Genomic DNA, 19413 nt, shown 5'->3' with positions numbered 1-19413 from the left:
CTTTAGTTTATTCTAAAGTCTATTCCACATTATTGTCTAAAGTCTAGACTCTAGACTATAGTTTACTTTATATTCTAGTCTATAGTTTAGTCTATATTCTAGAATACAGTCTAGTTTAGTTATACAATTCCAGTCTATAGTCTAGTATATTCTTTAGTGTAGTCTTAAGTCTAGTCTATAGTCGAATCTATGGTTCAGTCTACAGTTTAGCCCTTATTTTAGACTATAGTCTAGTCTATAGTTTAGTCTATAGCCTAATTTATAGTCGAGTCAATAGTTTTAGTCTATAGTTTAGTCTATAGTCTAGTCTATAGTTTAGAGTTTGTATATAGCGTAGTCTATAATCTAGTCTATAGTATAGTCGAGTCTAGTGTAGTCAATAGTCTAGACTATATTCTAGTCTTTAGTATATTCTATGGTCTAGTCTATAGTCCAGTTTATAGTCTTATGTCTAGTATATTCTTTAGTGTAATCTTAAGTCTAGTCTATAATCGAATCTATAGTTCAGTCTGCACTTTAGCCCTTATTTTAGACTATAGTCTATAGTTTAGTCTATAGTCTAGTCTATAGTTTAGTCTAGAGTTTGTCTATTCAACATTCTTGTCTATTGTTTAGTATATAATCTAGTCTATAAAACTGCATAAGAAATATAGAAATCCCCAGTTACATTATATTGAAACTTCGATCGGTTTCGATTGGAAGAGGCGAATTAGCTCCTTAGAGATCGAAAATGTAATAGATTTTACTGCGCAATACTTCGAAAGCCAACAGCAAATTTTTCCTCCGATTCCCCACAAGTAAAAATTATAAAAAAAAAAGAAATCTTTAATAATAAACATTTTGCAAATTTATTGAATTAATATATTCAAAAGTCTTTGTTAAATTTTAAACCTCTTGACTAAAGGGTGTGGTAATATAAATTTCAAATTAAAATGATATTTATTATATTTTGTTTTGCAATTTTCTTTTAATTTATAATAAAAATAAACATTTTATAAACTAAAATTCTTAATTATAAATCTGTACTCACTAAAAGCTATGTATGTATATTCAGGATATAAAGACAGAAACTAAACATTTTAAGCATAAACATCTTCACGATCAGCTCCCGAACCATCACCACCATCCTCCAAGTTGGCGAATAGTAAAAAGTGAGAAGGACGATGAATTTCATGATAGAATTCTTTAGGATTTGCCAATTGCAAATCATATTTCATATTGGGATCATGTCGCACACCCATGAAATTATAATTCCAACTGCCCTGGGAGGGTACCATAAAGAAGCCCAAGAATTTATTGGACAGCAGCATTTGTACACGTTCATAGTGGGAGGGTAGATAACCCTTGGGATTATTACCTTTGTCGGTATTTTTAGAACCCCATTCAAAACCGGAGGGTGTTAATTTATAGGCTGTCAGCGAGCAGGAACCCGGTGTAAAGGAGCAAGTTATTATAATGGTTTTTTCACCATCCCAAGTGGAATTTTCTTGCATTACTTTCGCGTGAGTGGTAATGTCTTGCGGTGATAGTTGTGGCAATTCATTGGGTTGTGTATGAATCCAACCCAAAGGTTCCATATCCTTAAGGTATTGATGTGTTGGCAGGCTATTGGGTAGATTAATGGTTTGATGTGTACCCCATTGGGGAGGCATAACAATACAACGTATCTCTTTGACCTGAGGATTATCTGGAGGACTTACACCATATAAATAGCCAGCAATTTGAGCTCTTAAATCGGAGATGGTGACAAACTTCTTGAGTATATTTTTGGGCAATATATAGGTGTAGCCCGTTTCTTTAATGTCATCTGAGCTGACATAGATGTGATTTGTTCTTAGATGAAGATTAGTGGCCGATATGGCTCTGACACGCCATTCAGTTTTCGAGCTAAACGTTTGTGTTTCATAATTTGAGGTAGTGGAGGTAATGATTTCATCACCATGTTTGTTGGTAGTCCTAGTGGTGGTGGCTGTCAATTGATTTTGTTCTTTTGTTTGTTTTTCAATTTCTGCTATTTGCTGCCGTTGAGCCGAAGGAGCACTGATTTCCATACCCAAAATAATATCACGAATTTCCGATTGCGTGAGTGAGGCTACATTGACATTGTTCTTCTTACCATAATCGGCTAGAATCAAATCTTTCAGTTGCACTTCTACCTTAATCCATTCTTCATCCGTTAGCGTCGGCCATATGTGATGGGCCTCGGTAATGGTGGTCTTATCGGGTTTCAATATAATTTTCGTTCTTTCGGTATTTACATGTAAAGCTCTTAAAATCAATATCAAACGACTGAAGGCCGTGTAGGACGAAATAGTCTTGAGCCAATCATCGTATAGATTGAAAAGAACCATTTGTGGTTCTGTAGCCTTTAGAATCAAATCACCAAATTTCTCCACTTTCAAGCAAGCCTGGAATGGTAACTGCAGTTCGGAACCCTTAATAACAATATTAGGGAAATCCAATAAATGCACTTCCAAAGGATCCAACATACCCTTACGGGTAACAATAATCTGCTTAGGCTGTTCTTCCACCGGCAATGAACGAATAAGAGCAGCAACTTCTTCTGCTGTTTTCCATTTAGCCAATTGACCCAAACGTTTTTGACCCGCCCATACCGAAGTGTGAATAATCTTCAAAAACAGTTGGCCCGTACGAGGATTGAAAATGAAAATTGCTCCATTAATGGGTTTGGTAGTTAAATTACCCTCAAATGTCTTGTGTATGGTGACACGATAGACATTGGTATCGTCCACAAACCAAATAATCTGATTGGAGAACAATTCACCATAATTTTGAGAACTTAAATAGGGTTCGGTAGGCTCCGAAGAATACAATTGTAAAGCCTTACGTATACGTTCTCTTAAAACATAAAGAGCAGGATTAGCTTTCATTATCTTGGCCATGGCTTGTTGTATAAGGGTTTTGCAACCAGGGAACCAATTGCCATAGGCAGAATGCAAATTATAAGCCAAATCTATGGCTATGAGGACACCCGTAGGCGAGGGATAGATGGACATGTTGTCTGTGGTATAATCTAAGAATTTTGCTCTGGCATAACGTTCAACATCGTGGGAATCGTAATCACCCCAACGTAGCTGTATATCCAGCCAGTATTTCTGTGTGGTTGTATTGTCCATGGTGTCTTTAGTGTCGGCCAGCAACGAGGGTCTTGAAACATTCCATTTATAGGCGGGGAAAAGCAAAATATCTGCACAAGAAGAATTCATTTTATATGACTTACGCGGATGTATAGTTTCCTTTTGTACCGTTTCAATTTCCAAAGCATCTAACTCTTGATCGAAGACCTGACACAAATCCATAACAATAGATTCGTGTATTTTTTGCCATAAATGGGCTCTGAAAATCTGTATAAGGGAAATTTTCAAAGTGGGTATTTTACCGTGCATGAAAATACCCGTTAAATCCAATTGCACCTGGAAACCAACATAAACGTTGGCACGATTAATGGTGGGTGACCACCAGAGTGTAAAACGACGATTGGGAATTTGATTCAAACCGGAACGTTGGGCATTGGTCAATTTCTTGTATTTCATGGATTCTTCAAATCCAGAAGCCTTTTCCCAGAAAAGACCCTCCCAGGTGGGGAAATAGGTACCCTTAAAGAGTGTATGTTCCAAAATACCCTCTACACCTCCCAAGGCTTGGATCATATCTGTGCGATAGTTATTTAAATTCCATAATTTACCATCATGACGCTGGTGGGTCCACCAGAAGGGATTTTGTTTGAGCACCTGATATTGTTTGAACTCGGTGCGTATACGCCAGCCCTTGTCATAGGCTAAAGTATGACGATCTTTTTGGAAGAGTGTATTAATACGGGGTATACCACGATCCCAGGAATCTTCCAAGTCCTCTAGAGTTAAACGTCTATTCTGGGTACTGGCCTCTTGACGTTTCAGTGCATATTCAGCCCATACACGTTGCGAATCGATAAATTCACTCTCCCAAGGTTGTATGTAACGGTAGAGATTTGGAATCAATTGATCCTCATCATGGGACATACCTAAGGAAAAAAGAAAGAGAAGAAACGCATAAAATATTAAACATAAAGCCACTGTTTTTAGCAATCCAATTCAGAAGTAATTTAACATGATTTAAATGCTAAGGAATCGTTATGAAAGGTTATATCCATTTGGAAAACTTATCCACTTACCAGAACGGAAATGCGTAATGCCTACATCTGTTTGTTTAGACCATCTTAAATCGGATTGCGGTATCAAAACGTGACCCATACTCAACATGCCCAAACCACCCAATTCTTTGGGTGTATAAAACACCACCGGTGGAAAACGGGAAGGCATTTTAGAGTTCAAACCAATCTTAATACGGGTTTGTATCTTATTTTCACATTTAACCAAAAGATCTAAAAGTTCTTGGGTATTGACAACAGCCTCACGGAAATATGTCATTAAACCAATCAAAGCTGTATTCCATTTGTTAACAATCTGAAGAAGAAAAAGAAATGAAACTTATTATATGTACAATCATTAAATAAAAGCCAAAAGACTAGTCAAAAGACCAGTTAATTGATTAGTCAATTGACAATAAACTGCGCAAACTACTAGTCAATAGATTAGTTAACCAGTCAATAGATCATTTAAATACAATCCATAATTACCTTAGTGAAAGTAGTAGAACCAGAAGCCATTAAAATTTGTCTAACACGATTATGGAAACGACCCAAAGACTCATCATCTACACGCAAGAAACATTGGGCAGTACGTTCTTTAGTCACTTCATTTTGTAAATTCCAAACACCATCACGATGAGTAAATTCTTCATTTTGGGTGCGACACTAAATGAATATAAAGAAATAAGAAATAAATTACAAAACTGAACTTTTAAAATATGTTTAAAAAGTAAGAACCTTGGGTAAAATACGGCACTCAAAACCACACATGTTAAACAGAAGATTAGGATTATCCTTAGAGTAAACTGAAACAAAAGTATTTTCCCAATTAATGGTGGTAACGGAGCGGGGTAAACGATTTTTAATATCCCAGAAAACAGCACGGCCCCTAAAAGGAAAACACTTATTAAAAACTTTCAAAATATTTGAAAAAACCTAAAAAAACTTACAAATTAACATCGTGTTTCATTAAACGCATACGAGCATCACGTGGCCAACATTTTTTATTATTATAGCCCACAATATTTTCATTATTTGGATCGGGATGTTCGGTCAGATAACGTTGTATCAAATCTCTAGCTTCTTCGGCGCTAAATCTAAAGAACAAATGAACACGATCGACATAACGACAATACAAACGTATGGGATGAGCCGTCTCTGTGGGTGTATCTTGGAAAGTTAAGAAATCATTTGGCATTTGTGGTGGTCCAGCCATTTCACTTGCTCTGTGCAAACCAAGCACCAATAGATCTAATACTAAACCATAATATTGTGTAATAAACGAAGAGAACTGAAGACCTCGTATAATGCCATAACTGTTGGTATGATTCATATCCTTGTAATTGATGACTACATTGTTTTTGGCTGTCATATAATCGGCAATATTATGATCGACTATAAGACGCAATAGACGATTGAGTAGTGTTAAATCGATTTTCTCATAAAGTTTCTCGAAACGACTTTCCAGTAAGACATTGCATTCGCCTTCACTTACATCCCAGACATCTTGAAGATTGTTAATACCTAGAGGAAGAAGTGTTATATGATTGTAGTTAATTCGTAACAGGCAAGAGACAGTCAATAGACAAATCAATATACCAATCAATGAACAAGTCAATAGACTAGACAATAGATTATGAAATAGACTAGTCATGGACAAGTTAATATATTAGTCAAATTTTAAACGTTGTTTTCAATACCCCATCAGCGTGAGGTTTGCAACAAGGGGATTTCAAATACAAATCACCTTGCTTCAAATCACACGAAGATAAAGCATACTTTTACTCTAGGAACACACTTTAACAGCAATTAAAATATATTAATAAATCTCCTTACCTTGACACCATTTATAAGCCAATAGTGGTGGTGGTTCTGTATCGCTTGGCTTAATCCATGGTGGGAATAAACGTCTCTTATCGGCTTCATACCATAGATATTGATCTAAATAGGCATCGGTAATCTTTTCCAAAGGTTCTACATCATAGACAGGTATTAAATGACTATATAAATCCATAAATTCAATGCCAACTTCTTTGAAAGCTCTTTGCGTTAGTAAATGTCTTTTAATACGTGATAGAGCTTCATGTGGATTATCATAAGCTTGTTCGATTAGACCCAATTCTTCACGTTGACTTTGATTTAAACGTGATTTTACACTGTAGGCCTCTTTAAGACGTTCTAAGGCTAAAATTAAAAGTTTGGTATCGTGTTTGTACGATAAAGGAGGGAAGGGTATGGGACCAAATCTACGTGATTCTAACCAATGTACGGTGGTCGTATAGATGGCTACAGCTTCTTCGGGTGATATATAAGGACCATCCTTTAGGTAATTATGTTGACGTTCCTGTTCTGCCTTTAGATAGAGACGTGTTAGACGACCCAAATTCTTTTTACAAACAGTTTTATCGACAGTAGCACCACGACGTATACGTTCCCGATTATAATGAGCAGTATTAGTCCACCAATCAGCTTTCATTTTGACATATCTTAAAATCATATTCTCAATAGGTATGGGTAGACCAGGTACCTTCCAGGGAATATTGGCCTTCCAACAACGCCAAGCTTCGGATAAATGTTGAAGAATGGTTCTGGCCTTGTTTTGTTTAATACCCTCAGGCATCATATCGACAATATCATGCATAACAGAGGCACGCAATTCCAAATCGAAATGTGATTCTACACGCTGTTTGGTAACCGTTTTAGCAACGCCCTTTGAATGACGGCCCTCGAATTGACGGGACAATAAGTTACCCAACCAACGTTCCAATAGAGGAGTGATGCCACGCATAAAGAATAACCAAACACGCCAACCAGGAGCCCAGAAACCACAACCAGGACCTTTACCCACAGGACCCTGAAAATAAATAGAAAAACGAAAAGAAAAATATTCAAAACTTGAGTTTTACGTAATAAAATTGACCATTAAAATTACCGTATTGAAACGATAGTAAATTAAATGTTTTAAATCTTTGCACATGCGTATCTGTCTCATAAGTTTGTATTTGTAACGATACATGCCCGTTAATTGACCCACATGAGCAAATATATACTGTAGACCATCAGCCAGTTGAAAGGCATCGACATTATTCAAACGATATTGAACATGAGAGTCAATAATCAATTTCGTAAGACGTAGGATTTCACGACACAAATGGAAAGCTGAAAAAAGAAAGTCCTTAATTAAGAAGACAATACAATTATTTTGCCACTTTACTTACCGTTACCGAATCTGGACTTTTTACGTTCTTTGGTGGTTAAGGTCTTGACCGGTTTTAAATTGAAATTATAATCCAAATGAAGATAATTCAAATTTTTACGATGAATCAAAAGATTTAACATATTATAACCTTGACGACAGACCTGCAAGCCAGCTTCTACCCAATCGAGAGTAGTAGTTTGGAAGAATTTTGTAGATTTAAAGGAACGGAAGAGATATCTATAAAACAATATTTTATATTATTTATGCATTTAAATTCTCATTTTTAAAAAACCCACCTCTTACGTTGTGGTTTTGGTCGGCGATGTTTTAAAGCATTCAAAACATAATATTTCAATAGTTTCTGATAACTGACACGTACTTTTACGGGATGTCCAGGAGGACAATGTTCTTTATACCAACATTTTACCAAAGGTATATCAATAGCTCTTCTACAACGGCCAGATCTTAAGTTAAAAGGTCTTGGTGCCCATAACAAAGATATACCATTGGCGGTATTGTCTGTGTATAAGGGTGTATCTTGTAAAAATGGTTGTACTTCTTCGGGTAGAGAAAAATCTTCATCGTCATCGGGTAATGGTTCAGGTATTTTAGTGACATTAGCATGACGATGTGAAATGGGATTAATTAAAGGATCAAAATAAAAAGCTGGTAAATCAGGATCTTCTGTTTTGATATAGACAACGTTGGGTGTATGATACCTGTAAATGTAAAGTGGTCGTTTTTGAGTGTGATGGGTGATTTAATGAATGTTTAAGACTAAGTCGCGCATATACTTCATCAATTACAAAAGGATTTAAAAAAGTTCAGTTGTTGTTTAGTTCTAGTTCAGATATAGTTTAGTTCTAGTTCATTTCTAGTTCTGATCTAGTTTAGTTCTAGTTCAGTTCTAGTTCACTTCTAGTTCATTTCTAATACAGTTCTAGTTCAGTTCTAGTTTAGGTAAATCAGGATCTTCTGTTTTGATATAGACAACGTTGGGTGTATGATACCTGTAAATGTAAAGTGGTCGTTTTTGAGTGTGATGGGTGATTTAATGAATGTTTAAGACTAAGTCGCGCATATACTTCATCAATTACAAAAGGATTTAAAAAAGTTCAGTTGTTGTTTAGTTCTAGTTCAGATATAGTTTAGTTCTAGTTCATTTCTAGTTCTGATCTAGTTTAGTTCTAGTTCAGTTCTAGTTCACTTCTAGTTCATTTCTAATACAGTTCTAGTTCAGTTCTAGTTTAGTTCTAGTTCAGTTCTAGTTCAGTTCTAGGTTAGTTCTAGTTCAGTTCTAGTTCAGTTCCAGTTCAGATCTAGTTCAGTTCCAGTTCAGATCTAGTTCAGTTCTAGTTCAGTTCTAGTTCTAGTTCAGTTCTAGTTCTAGTTCAGTTCTAGTTCTAGTTCAGTTCTAGTTCTAGTTCAGTTCTAGTTTAGTTCTAGTTCAGTCTAGATAATTTCTGTTCTAGTTCAGTTCTAGTTCACTTCTAGTTCATTTCTAGTTCTGATCTAGTTTAGTTCTAGTTCAGTTCTAGTTCATTTCTAATACAGTTCTAGTTCAGTTCTAGTTTAGTTCTAGTTCAGTTCTAGTTCAGTTCTAGGTTAGTTCTAGTTCAGTTCTATTTCAGTTCTAGTTCAGTTCCAGTTCAGTTCTAGTTCAGTTCCAGTTCAGATCTAGTTCAGTTCTAGTTCAGTTCTAGTTCAGTTATAGGTTAGTTCTAGTTCAGTTCTATTTCAGTTCTAGTTCAGTTCCAGTTCAGATCTAGTTCAGTTCCAGTTCAGTACCGCAATTCTGTAATTTTTTAATTTTAACTACCGATATCGTAAGGTAACGACAAACATCGGTTGCATTAACGAATTTTTAATTTTGTAACTTTTTAACGAGCTTAGAATATTTTAACGACAAATGTCGGAAAAATATGAGAATATCAAAAGTTTTGTATTGAAATATTTTTAAAATATAAAATTATTAACGTGAACTTTTTATTTGTCGTTACATTGCCGATATTTTTCGTTAAATTAATGATTTTGTTTAACGAAAAAAATCGGTAAAATAAAATTCAGAATACCACATAACGACAATTATTGTTAACTTACGAATTTATACTATTTAACGACGAAATTTTGTAGTTAACAAGTTACTGAATTGCGGTACAGATCTAGTTCAGTTCTAGTTCAGTTTTAGTTCAGTTCTAGTTCAGTTCTAGTTCAGTTCTAGTTCAGTTCTAGTTCAGTTCTAGTTCAGTTCTAGTTCAGTTCTAGTTTAGTTCTAGTTCAGTTCTAGTTCAGTTCTAGTTCAGTTCTAGTTTAGTTCTAGTTCAGTCTAGATAATTTCTGTTCTAGTTCAGTTCCAGTTCAGATCTAGTTCAGTTCTAATTCAGTTCTAGTTCAGTTCTAGTTCAGTTCTAGTTCAGTTCTAGTTCAGTTCTAGTTCAGTTCTAGTTCAGTTCTAGTTCAGTTCTAGTTCAGTTCTAGTTCAGTTCTAGTTCAGTTCTAGTTCAGTTCTAGTTCAGTTATATTTCAGTTCTATTTCAGTTTTAGTTCCGTTCTAGTTAATTTCTAGTTCTCTTCTAAGTTCAGTTCTAGTACAGTTTTATTTCAGAACAAGTTCAGCAAGTAACTGTACTTGCACATATGTATGTGGTCTTCATCATATTTCTTTTTTACTTTTTATTGAGTTAGATCGAAGTTTAAGAGTTTTTTCAGTGTGATTTTTATACAATCAAATTACATTGTAAAAATGTTCGACTTGTTCAGCAGCATAAAATTAAGAACTTTTAAATAAAATGCTTGCATTAACAAATCACCTTTAAATGACGATGTTTTATAGATTTTTTTGATAAATTGTAGTAGTAATATTTCTTATAAGGTTTGTTTAATATTTCACTTTTATTCAATTAAAATCAAAATAAATCTTTAATATTTTAATTTCTTTTTAAGTGATTTTTTTATTTTAAAGAATAAATTTGATAACAAAAAACTTACCATGAAAGATGCACAAAATGTGGCATATTATTATAAAGATAGGGGAATGCGATCCTGTATTCTGTACGTATAGGTTGACGTATAATAACTTTATTAATGTCATTAAACTCATTCCAATCTTCATCGCTAAAAAACGATAAAGAAATAAACACAAAAATACAAACAATTAAATTAGAAATAAAAAAAAAGTTTGATAAAACTGTACACTTACCCCACATTATGATCTTTTATTAAAGGTTCAAATTTCGGTCCACCAGGTATAGCCATATTTAAGGCTTTAGCCGTAAAGAAACTTTTAGGATCGAAAAGATAAAAGAAATTATCATCTACCAAATCGGTAAGTAGTTGATTGGCCAAACGATATAGAGTAGCCAGTTGAGGTAGCGTCAAATTCCATTTGCGGTAAGTAGAACCATTAACATATGGAGTACCAACAAGAGGACGATGGTCATAAAACCATTTGTAGACAGAACCATCTTCATCTTGATCCAATTCGATTTGTATGGCTTCTAAAGGTTCAACATCCAATACATTGTCGGCATAGTCAAGGGGAGGTTCTTCATCATCGAAGGGAGGAAAACGCATACGTTTGAAATGACGACGATCACGTTTTTCACGACGCATCATAATCCACATGGTACCCCATTGGGCTATGTATACGGGTTCTATAACCCAAGGTATTTCATTGACAAAGGTGATGGCACCCGTTATATGATATAGTACCTGTACATCTCTTATTTGTTCCCAGGGCATGGGCATATTTTCCAAAAGTTTAAGTACAGCATGTGGCATGTATTTTAAAGCACCCAAGTAGACACGTTTATCGTGACGATATTTGCGCGATGTCATATCACCATGATCACGTATAATCTTACGAATATGTTCGGGAGGCATATCTTCTTTTTGGGCATCCACAAAGCCGAATTTACGTTTGTCAGCAAAACGTTTCGATTGCAATTGCTGCCATTTCATAGCCTTTTCCTGCAGCTTTTCCTCAGGTATATCTGGTTTGGGCGTAGGGATTTGTCCTAATTGAGCCTGTACCGCTTGTGGCGGCATACCCACTTGCTGGGGTGGTGGTGGCAGCGGTGCTCCAGGTGGTGGTATCTGCTGTATTTGATTAGCCATTTGATGGGCATGCATCTGTGCTTGTTGGGCCTGGGCTGCAGCAGCATAGGCTTGAGCCTGCTGCTGGGCCATAATTTGTGCCGCCCAAGCATTGGGCGGTATCATATATGGTGGTATAGACATTTTTCGCAAATCTCGCCACCTCTAATCATACAGTAGTCTGAAAAATTAGAAATTAGTTTACTTACATTTCTCAAACACTTTCTCGTAGAAGTCTCAAAATGCGATTTTTTTTATTTTCGGCGGCGTCGAGACACATACAATTTTTTTCTCTTCTTCTTTTGCCGACAAAGCATACTTTTCTTGAAAAATTTTCAACACAAATTTTGTGGGTAGAAAACTGTTTTCTATATAAAATTTTATACTCACATGATTAATTTTATTCTATATTATATTTTTTCAACAATTGTTTTATATTTTAAATGAAAATAATTCTTAAATTATAAAAAAATCACCAGCACAAAAAATGAAGAAAACGTTTTCCAAAAAAGCGAGGCGACTACAGTGCAGAGCCCTGTGCCGACAAATATTAATGGCGGCGGCGACTGACACTAAATATGTCGGCGGCGGCTTAAAATCGACTGTAAGCCGGCTAAGTTTTCAACTACGTTTAGTTTTTAAATTTTCAACGATTTTAAATAAAAACGGAATCCGAGAGATCAGAAAGTGGGATTTTGGAAGCAAATATATTGTTTATAACAACAAAACAGAGCAAGCTCAAAAGTTGTGTGAGAAATTATGCAGGGATGAATAAAAAATTCTTAAAAATTAAAAACAAATCCTTTCTCCAAGTTTTACGAGGATCTGCCGATATTTAACCCTATCCTCCATATAAAACATCTTGCAGAAAATCAGTTTCTAAAAAATTTTGCATTAAGAAAATGATCAATAACGTAAAAACAAAGATATTTTATTTGTTTATTTGCTACCCTAAAACCAATATAAATAAGAAACCCACTTAACGATTTTGATGATTTGATGGACTTTGATCATTAGATTAATAAGAACCGTGATTTTCGGATTAGGGACTTAAATGTGGAATTGGATCAACTATGGACAAAGTTCTCTATAATTTAAAGTATTTTTTTTAATTCTACCATAATTCTATCATAATGATAACTTTTGGAATGATGTATTAGCTATAAACTGATTTTCTGTAAGAGGGTTATATTGGCGGACCGATCCTCATAATTTTATTTTTCATAAATGTAGGTTTCGGTTCCTAAAAATGTTTTTTTTCGTCGACATCGACATTTGAAAGCCATTAATGTGCGTTTAAGTCATTTTCTGAAGAAGATTTCATATACATATTTACATTACATATTTTCGTTCCAACAAAAATTGTTTTATTATGGTATTATTAAGTACGTAGAAAACGTTAAAATCAATTATTGAAGGGGGCAGGGTCAATTATGGCCTATAGAGATTTCGATTGATATCGAGCCCTTTTTGCAAAATGGACGTAAGCGAGATAAATTTTAGACTAGACAATAGACTAGATAATAGAATAGACTTTATACTAGACTATAGACCAGAATATAGACTAGATTATAGACTATATCAATGATATACTAAACTGTAGAATGAACTGTAGACTAAATTATATACCAGATTTCAATTCATGATCGAATTTTATCGGAAAAATGCATTTGAACTAATTTTGCCAACCCTGTCTCTTCTATATTATCGTACAAAATCTAATATCTGGCAATATTTACATTCACGAATGTAATAACAAAAGAAAATTGATTAAAAAATAAAGATCTGTCAAATTTTTTTCTTTAAGTGAAAAATTTACACGTATCGATGTAGTTAAGTGGAAAAAACAAATAAATTTTGTGTAATTTTAAAACGAATAATTAAATTTGTATTATCTTATTAGCAACAAAGTGTAAAGCAGTAAAATGTTTGCAAATTTAAAAAACAAATTAATCGAAGAAGTTAAAGCTTCACCCTCAAAATTTCAACAATTTGCTACTGCAGCCCAGGTAAAGGAAAAAAAAAAAACAAGAAAAAAATATCCAACATAATAATGATTAAGATAAATAGAAAGAAGGAAAAAAAACATAATGTGATAATTCCCTAAAAAAGTCTTTAAGACTTTGGCTAGTGAAGTAATGTTGGTAAAATGGGAACAAAAGCTAAAAATATACATAATTTGCAAAGAAAAAAACGAATGAAAAATAATTGTAATACAAAAAAATAGGTTTATTGTTTTTTCTTGTTGTTGCTGCTTTTAGGCTGCCGTCTCTTCTTCTACAAGTACGCCCAGTGGTTCCGAATCTACTACCACCACAAATGCTACAAATGAGAATTTTTTCAGTATTACCGAAGAAGGTGAGCAAAACTAGGGTGTGGGTTTTTAATTTAATTATTAATATGATTTTCCTGTTTGTTTGTTTTTTAGATACACCACAGAATTCTCCCAATAAACCTTTAAAATTGCCAGCAGGTGCCCAACGTGGTCGCAATTCCATAACACCAAGTATTAATAATGGAACCGGTGCTATACCCAGAACTCGTAAATTATCAAATTCTTCTATGGCTAGTGATGTATCATTTCGTCTACCAACCTGGGATGCCGGTTCGGTAAGGCTTATCTTTGTTTTACTATATAGGATTTTTAAAATATGTGTTAAAAATTTTGCTTTAGGTTTATCACCTTCAATCCGATTTGGATGAATCGGGCAGTGAAATGGGCGATACTGCTTCAACGGTTGCCAAATTAGATGTCATCACTAAAGAACAACTATTTGATGCCTATCGCAAGTCATTGGATCGTTATCATAAATATCGATGTCGTTATACGGATTTGGCAAAAAAATATAAAGATTTGGAACGTGATAGCACTAAGGCAAGGGTGAGTTTTTATTATTAATATTAAAAGTAAAATCTTTATAAATATCAGGTCTATGATTTTCCTATGAAAATGAATTTTTAATGGAAAATAAAATTGGAATGAATTTTGAATGATCACAAAATTTCTCAGTTGGAGCAATATTTAAGAATCTATAGCCGATTTCAGATTTTCTCAATTGGAAAAAGGATCTACAGTCGATTACAGGGTCCGAGTTGAATACAAATTTGACATAATGATCATTTAAAAAAGTGGGCTTAAAAGGGGACAGACATTACATTCATAGTTTAAAATTAATTTTATTGATTACCATTTTCATTAAAGTCGTAAGTTATTGAGGTCACTGATAACAATTTTTAGATTTAATTGATAACAATCGTGTTTATTGTAATAAACAATTCTACCAAAAGAATAAAATATGAATTGTTAATATTAAAGTAAAAAATCAGATAACGTTAAACGTCTGGAGAGTTTATTAAAAAAATGTTTTAATAAATTTTGAAAATTAATGTGAAATTTTGCTTCCTTACTTTCCTAATTAAAGCCATAACATGTCCACCTTTGTTTCTTCCCTACAGTCCGTTTTGGTGGAAACCCAAGAAAAGGCCATACGTCGCATAAATGAATTACGTGAACAATGCTCCCTGGAACAGCAAGCAAAAGCTCATCTCGAAGAAGCATTACGCATTGAAATGGACGATATGCAGTGCAAAATGCAGGCCTATCAAACGAAACTCAAATTACTGGGCGAAAACCCCGATAATATAGCAACAGCATTGGCTGGCGGTAAAACTGAACAATTAATCGATTTAACTACGGAATCCACTAAAACCTCGGAAACTTCTTTAATCACACTCAATGACAATGACAACGTTAATAGTAACGATGAGGAGACAAAAATAAAAATGGAAAATTACGAAAAGCTTTTGCAGGAACGTGATCAACAAATTATTGAACTAAACAATAAATTGGATTTATTGCGTAAGCAAGAAGAGGAGAATGTTATACTCTTGGCTCAAACCAAGGCCGCTATACATTCAGAATTGGAAAATAAAGAAAGTGAGGTTAAAAAGTTAAGTGAAACTGTTAAACAATTGCAAGTGGAATTGCAACAAGTTAATAAGAAGGAAAAACAAACTGGGGTAGCTGTGGAAGAGTTGAATGAAATGAGGGAAAAATTGAAACAAACTCAAATGGCTAAACAAGAACTGGATGCCAAAATCATTGCCACCGACCATATGCTGCAGGAAATGCGCGAGAAACACAATGAAAAGGAGAAAACTGCACGAGCCCTTGAGGAACAGCTGACAAAACAAACTAAAGAAAGTGAAAACAAACTACAGGAACTCAAGCAGCAAAATCAACAACTTAACGAAATGGTAACACGTTACCAACAGAATGAAATTTCTCTTGCCGAGGTCGATAACGAATTAAATAGAACGAAAAATGAAAACGATATACTTAAAGCCAGATTAAACGAGAATGAAAACAAACTACAAGAAACCGAAGTACTATACAATGAACGCCTGCAGGCTTTAGAGCAACTGCAGGAGCAGTTAAAGGCCAAAGAGGATATAATTAAACAAACTTTGGATAAAACCGAAGAATTGCAACAACAATTGCAACAGGAGAGGACACAAATGGAGGAACAACAACAGAAATCTCTACAATTGGAAAACGAATTGAAAATTATTAAAGAACAAACTACTAACAGCGAATCTGAAACTATAACCAATTTAAAAACAGAACTTGAAAGGGTTACAAACGAATTAAATCAACAAATCAAAACCGTCAAAGAACAGCTGAGTAGCAAAGAAAAAGAATTGAAATCTCTAACGAAAAAGGCAACGAAAACTGAAAAACAACATGAAACCCATTTGACACAAATGCAACAGCAAAATGAAGATATCGAAAAACTCAAAAGTGAACTAATAGAACAGGAAAATCTTATAGAAGCCTTGAGAGAGGCCTCCCAACAAAGGGAACAGCAAACAAATGAAGAAAAGCAAGAATTAAAGACACAAATTAATGGTATACTCAATGAAATCTCTCAAATGGAAGAACAAATGCGTATAGTACAGGAATCGCATCAAGAATTGGAAACTGAAAAACGTAATTTGGAAATGAAAATTGAAAACATGCAGCTGGCAACACAAACTACACAAGAAGATGCCAAACGTTGGCAAGAGATACTCAATGAAACCGAGGAAAAGCTTAAGGCCTGTGAACTGAAATTGCAGACCGTGGAAAGTGAACACACACAAATGGCCGAAAAGAACTGTTTACTGGAAGAAAATACTCATAGACTAGAGAAACTGCTGGCTGAAAAGGAAAGACAACAGGCCGAAACAGAGGAGGCTTTGGTTAGCGAGCTGAGATTAAAACTACAAACTACCGAGACATCTTTGCAAAAACTTAATGAAAAAATGCAAGAGGTATTAGATGAAAACTCACGCTTACACAATAACCAAGAGCTAAATGATCATGATCAAAGAACTTTACAAGACAGATATGATGCTTTGGAAAAGGAAAAAGCCTGTTTGGAGGACGATAAACAATGTCTAGAGCAAGAATTAAAGGCAATGAAAAACAAACTAATAGAACTGCAGCAAAGAAATGAAGAAATACAAACTGAACTTGAGCAACAAAGGGAAACTCAACAGGAAATGCAAAAGGCAATAGAAGACAAAGAAAAGTGTTTAAGTGAAGAAAGGCAATTAAGAGAAACTTTGCAACAAGAACAACAAAAACTAAAAGAACAATTGGAACTATCTAATACCAACCAAAATAGTTTAACTGAAGTTAATGAAATGCTTAAAGAAAAACAACAAGCTTTACAGGAACTGCAAGATCAATTAAAGGAGGAAAAATTGAAACAACAACAGCAATTACAAGAAAATGAAGGAAAACTTGAGGAACTTAAGGAAAGTTATGAAATACAATTAAAAGAAAGTGCAGAGCAAATGAAATTACTAAAAGAGCAATTAACTCAAGAGAGTGAAGAGAAAAATCTACAGTTAGAAAAGCTTAAAGAGGAAGCTATATTATTGAGAGAACAAAAAGAATTGTTAGAACAAGAATTAAGGGAAAATAGTAAAAAACTAAATGATCTGCAAGAAAAACAACAGGAAACGGATACAGCACATAAGGAAATACAAGAATTGCAAAAACAAAATCTAGAATTACAAGAAAAATTAAAAGACTTAGAAAATGTAAAAGAAAATGCCGAAAAACAACTCAAAAACCAAGAAGAACAACAACAGCAAATGACACAACAACTAGAAGCTTGGCAACAACAACAAAAAGAATTCACAGAAGCAAAAGAACGAGAATTACAAGAGTTAAAACAGCTTAAGGAACAACTACTAAAAGAACAACAAGAAAAAGAAAAACTTTTGGAGCTGATTAAAAACTCCCAATTACAATTAGAAGACTTACAAAAAAAACACTCAAACAAAATGGAAGAAATGGAAAAACTGCAAGAGCAACTCTTAAAACAAAACTCCGAAACAAATGCCGTAGAACAGCTTAACATAGAAAATGAGTATTTGAATAAACATGTCAAACAATTGGAAGCCGAGCTAGCCAAACAGCAAGAAGAAGATAAACATAAAAATATGGATTCTCAAGAGTTGAAAGAAAAACTAAAATCCTTACAATGTGAACTCTATGTACTCCAAGAAAATGCCGAAAAACACAACAATGAAGTGGAGGAGCGAGAAAAACATTTGCAAGAACTTAAATCACAAAATAAACTCTTGACTTTGGAATTAGAAAAGGAAAAATCTGAATTACAGCGTCAACTGGAACACATCAAATATATCACTGAACAGGATGATACTGTACAAAAAGATTTACTTTTGACACAAAACAAATTAAAAGATTTAGAATCCAAACACTCTAGTCTGGCACAAGAGCACGAAGAACTTAAGCAACAAACTGCAGAACAAAATCAAGAGCATTTGAAACATATAGACAATCTGAAAAGGATCTGGAACGTAACACTTTAACTATAGATACTCTACAAACTGAAGTTAAAGATTTAAATAAAGAATTGGAACACAAAGAAAAACTGGCAGAAGAACTGCAAGCCTTAAAGGTGGAATTAGAAGAACGTAATAGTGTGAATACAACTCAAGCAAATAATCTAGAATCTGCCAGCAGCAGCAAATCATCTCCTTCCTCACAGGACTCCGAACATTTACGTAAAATCAATGAAACCCTACAGCGTGAGTTGGAAGAACTTAAGCATACATCGACTAGAGAAATCTCAACACTACAACAAGATATGGAAGATTTACAATCGACCAATAAACAAATGGCTGAACGTATCATGGATTTGGAACGTTTAAGAGCTGGTTTACAGGCTCAAAAACTATTCGGTTTAGCTGAAAGTAATCCACTGCAAAACAATAACAATCCCGTGACGAACAAGTCTTCGGCTGACGATGAGGAAAAACGTGAATTAGAAACTAAATTGAAAACCATAATGGCTGAGGTGCAAGATGTATCAAATCGTAATTTGTTTTTAGAGCAAAAATGTGAAAATTACCTAATATTGGAACAATCGAATGAACGTTTAAAATTACAGAACGCTAAACTGTCTAGGCAATTGGATGAAACGCTGGTAAGTAGTTATTGAACAGATATCTAAAGGGGCTCATATATGAGTATACACAATACCAGCATGCTGGCACAATCAAGTGATGTTGCAAGCTGATTGAACGTGCATGATCTTGTGGTGCAATTATGCAATTTGATTGTGTGTCCTAAAAATGAATTGGATATTTTTAAGATTGTGCCTGCAAGCTTATGGCATTTAAGGCAACCATACACAATACCAGCATTCTGGAGCCACCATTTAATTGTGTTTTAAAATTCTAATCAAATATGACTCCAACATGTTCGCACAGCTTGCACATCGGTCAATGGCATGATGCTAGCATGCTTGTGTTACTCTTACTTACTTACCATGACTTTTCTTGGAATATTATGAATTTTATAAATGTCTCTTTCCCAGGTATCCATGCAACACAATGAAGGCATTGCTGCTAATACAGAATTTGAGTACTTAAAGAATATCATGTTCCA

At 34.3% G+C, this 19413-nt stretch overlaps 2 protein-coding genes across 2 annotated transcripts in view; one reads left to right on the top strand and one right to left on the bottom strand.

Annotated features, from left to right (window-relative positions):
* Positions 1–1034: 1034 nt before the first annotated feature.
* Positions 1035–11996, bottom strand: LOC119608079 (pre-mRNA-processing-splicing factor 8). Its single transcript, XM_037962341.1, has 12 exons — positions 11835–11996; positions 10549–11625; positions 10338–10463; positions 7646–8068; positions 7369–7586; positions 7083–7309; positions 5987–7004; positions 5101–5674; positions 4889–5039; positions 4640–4816; positions 4175–4466; positions 1035–4024 (listed from the first exon to the last, which is right to left on the bottom strand). Exons 2-12 carry the CDS (start codon positions 11586–11588, stop codon positions 1080–1082), a joined length of 7191 nt encoding a protein of 2396 aa, XP_037818269.1. The 5' UTR covers positions 11589–11625; positions 11835–11996; the 3' UTR covers positions 1035–1079.
* A 1231-nt stretch (positions 11997–13227) lies between these two features.
* The window catches only part of LOC119608080 (trichohyalin), a 6684-nt gene continuing 498 nt past the window's right edge, over positions 13228–19413 (top strand). Inside the window, 7 exon segments of the mRNA XM_037962342.1 lie at positions 13228–13453; positions 13706–13802; positions 13873–14054; positions 14119–14325; positions 14901–18303; positions 18306–18949; positions 19343–19413. The exon segment at positions 19343–19413 is cut by the window's right edge and continues 1 nt beyond it. Coding sequence (XP_037818270.1) covers positions 13370–13453; positions 13706–13802; positions 13873–14054; positions 14119–14325; positions 14901–18303; positions 18306–18949; positions 19343–19413 — 4688 coding nt within the window. The 5' untranslated portion in view covers positions 13228–13369.

This window comes from Lucilia sericata, unplaced genomic scaffold, assembly GCF_015586225.1.
Source record: "Lucilia sericata isolate MDLA Ls3-8-SP2 unplaced genomic scaffold, ASM1558622v1 Contig000786F_arrow, whole genome shotgun sequence".
Taxonomy (NCBI): domain Eukaryota; kingdom Metazoa; phylum Arthropoda; class Insecta; order Diptera; family Calliphoridae; genus Lucilia; species Lucilia sericata.
This window is presented reverse-complemented; position numbering and strand designations above follow the sequence as displayed.

Bases quoted from the DNA above. Each gene is read 5' to 3' on its own strand.
- LOC119608079 (XM_037962341.1), bottom strand. From the start codon at position 11,588: ATGTCTATACCACCATATATGATACCGCCCAATGCTTGGGCGGCACAA. The intron at 7,310-7,368 runs GTAAGTAAAGTG...TTCTTTTTTCAG, and splicing joins AAAGTCCAGATTCGGTAACG to CTTTCCATTTGTGTCGTGAA. The intron at 4,025-4,174 runs GTAAGTGGATAA...TTTTTTCCTTAG, and splicing joins CATTACGCATTTCCGTTCTG to GTATGTCCCATGATGAGGAT.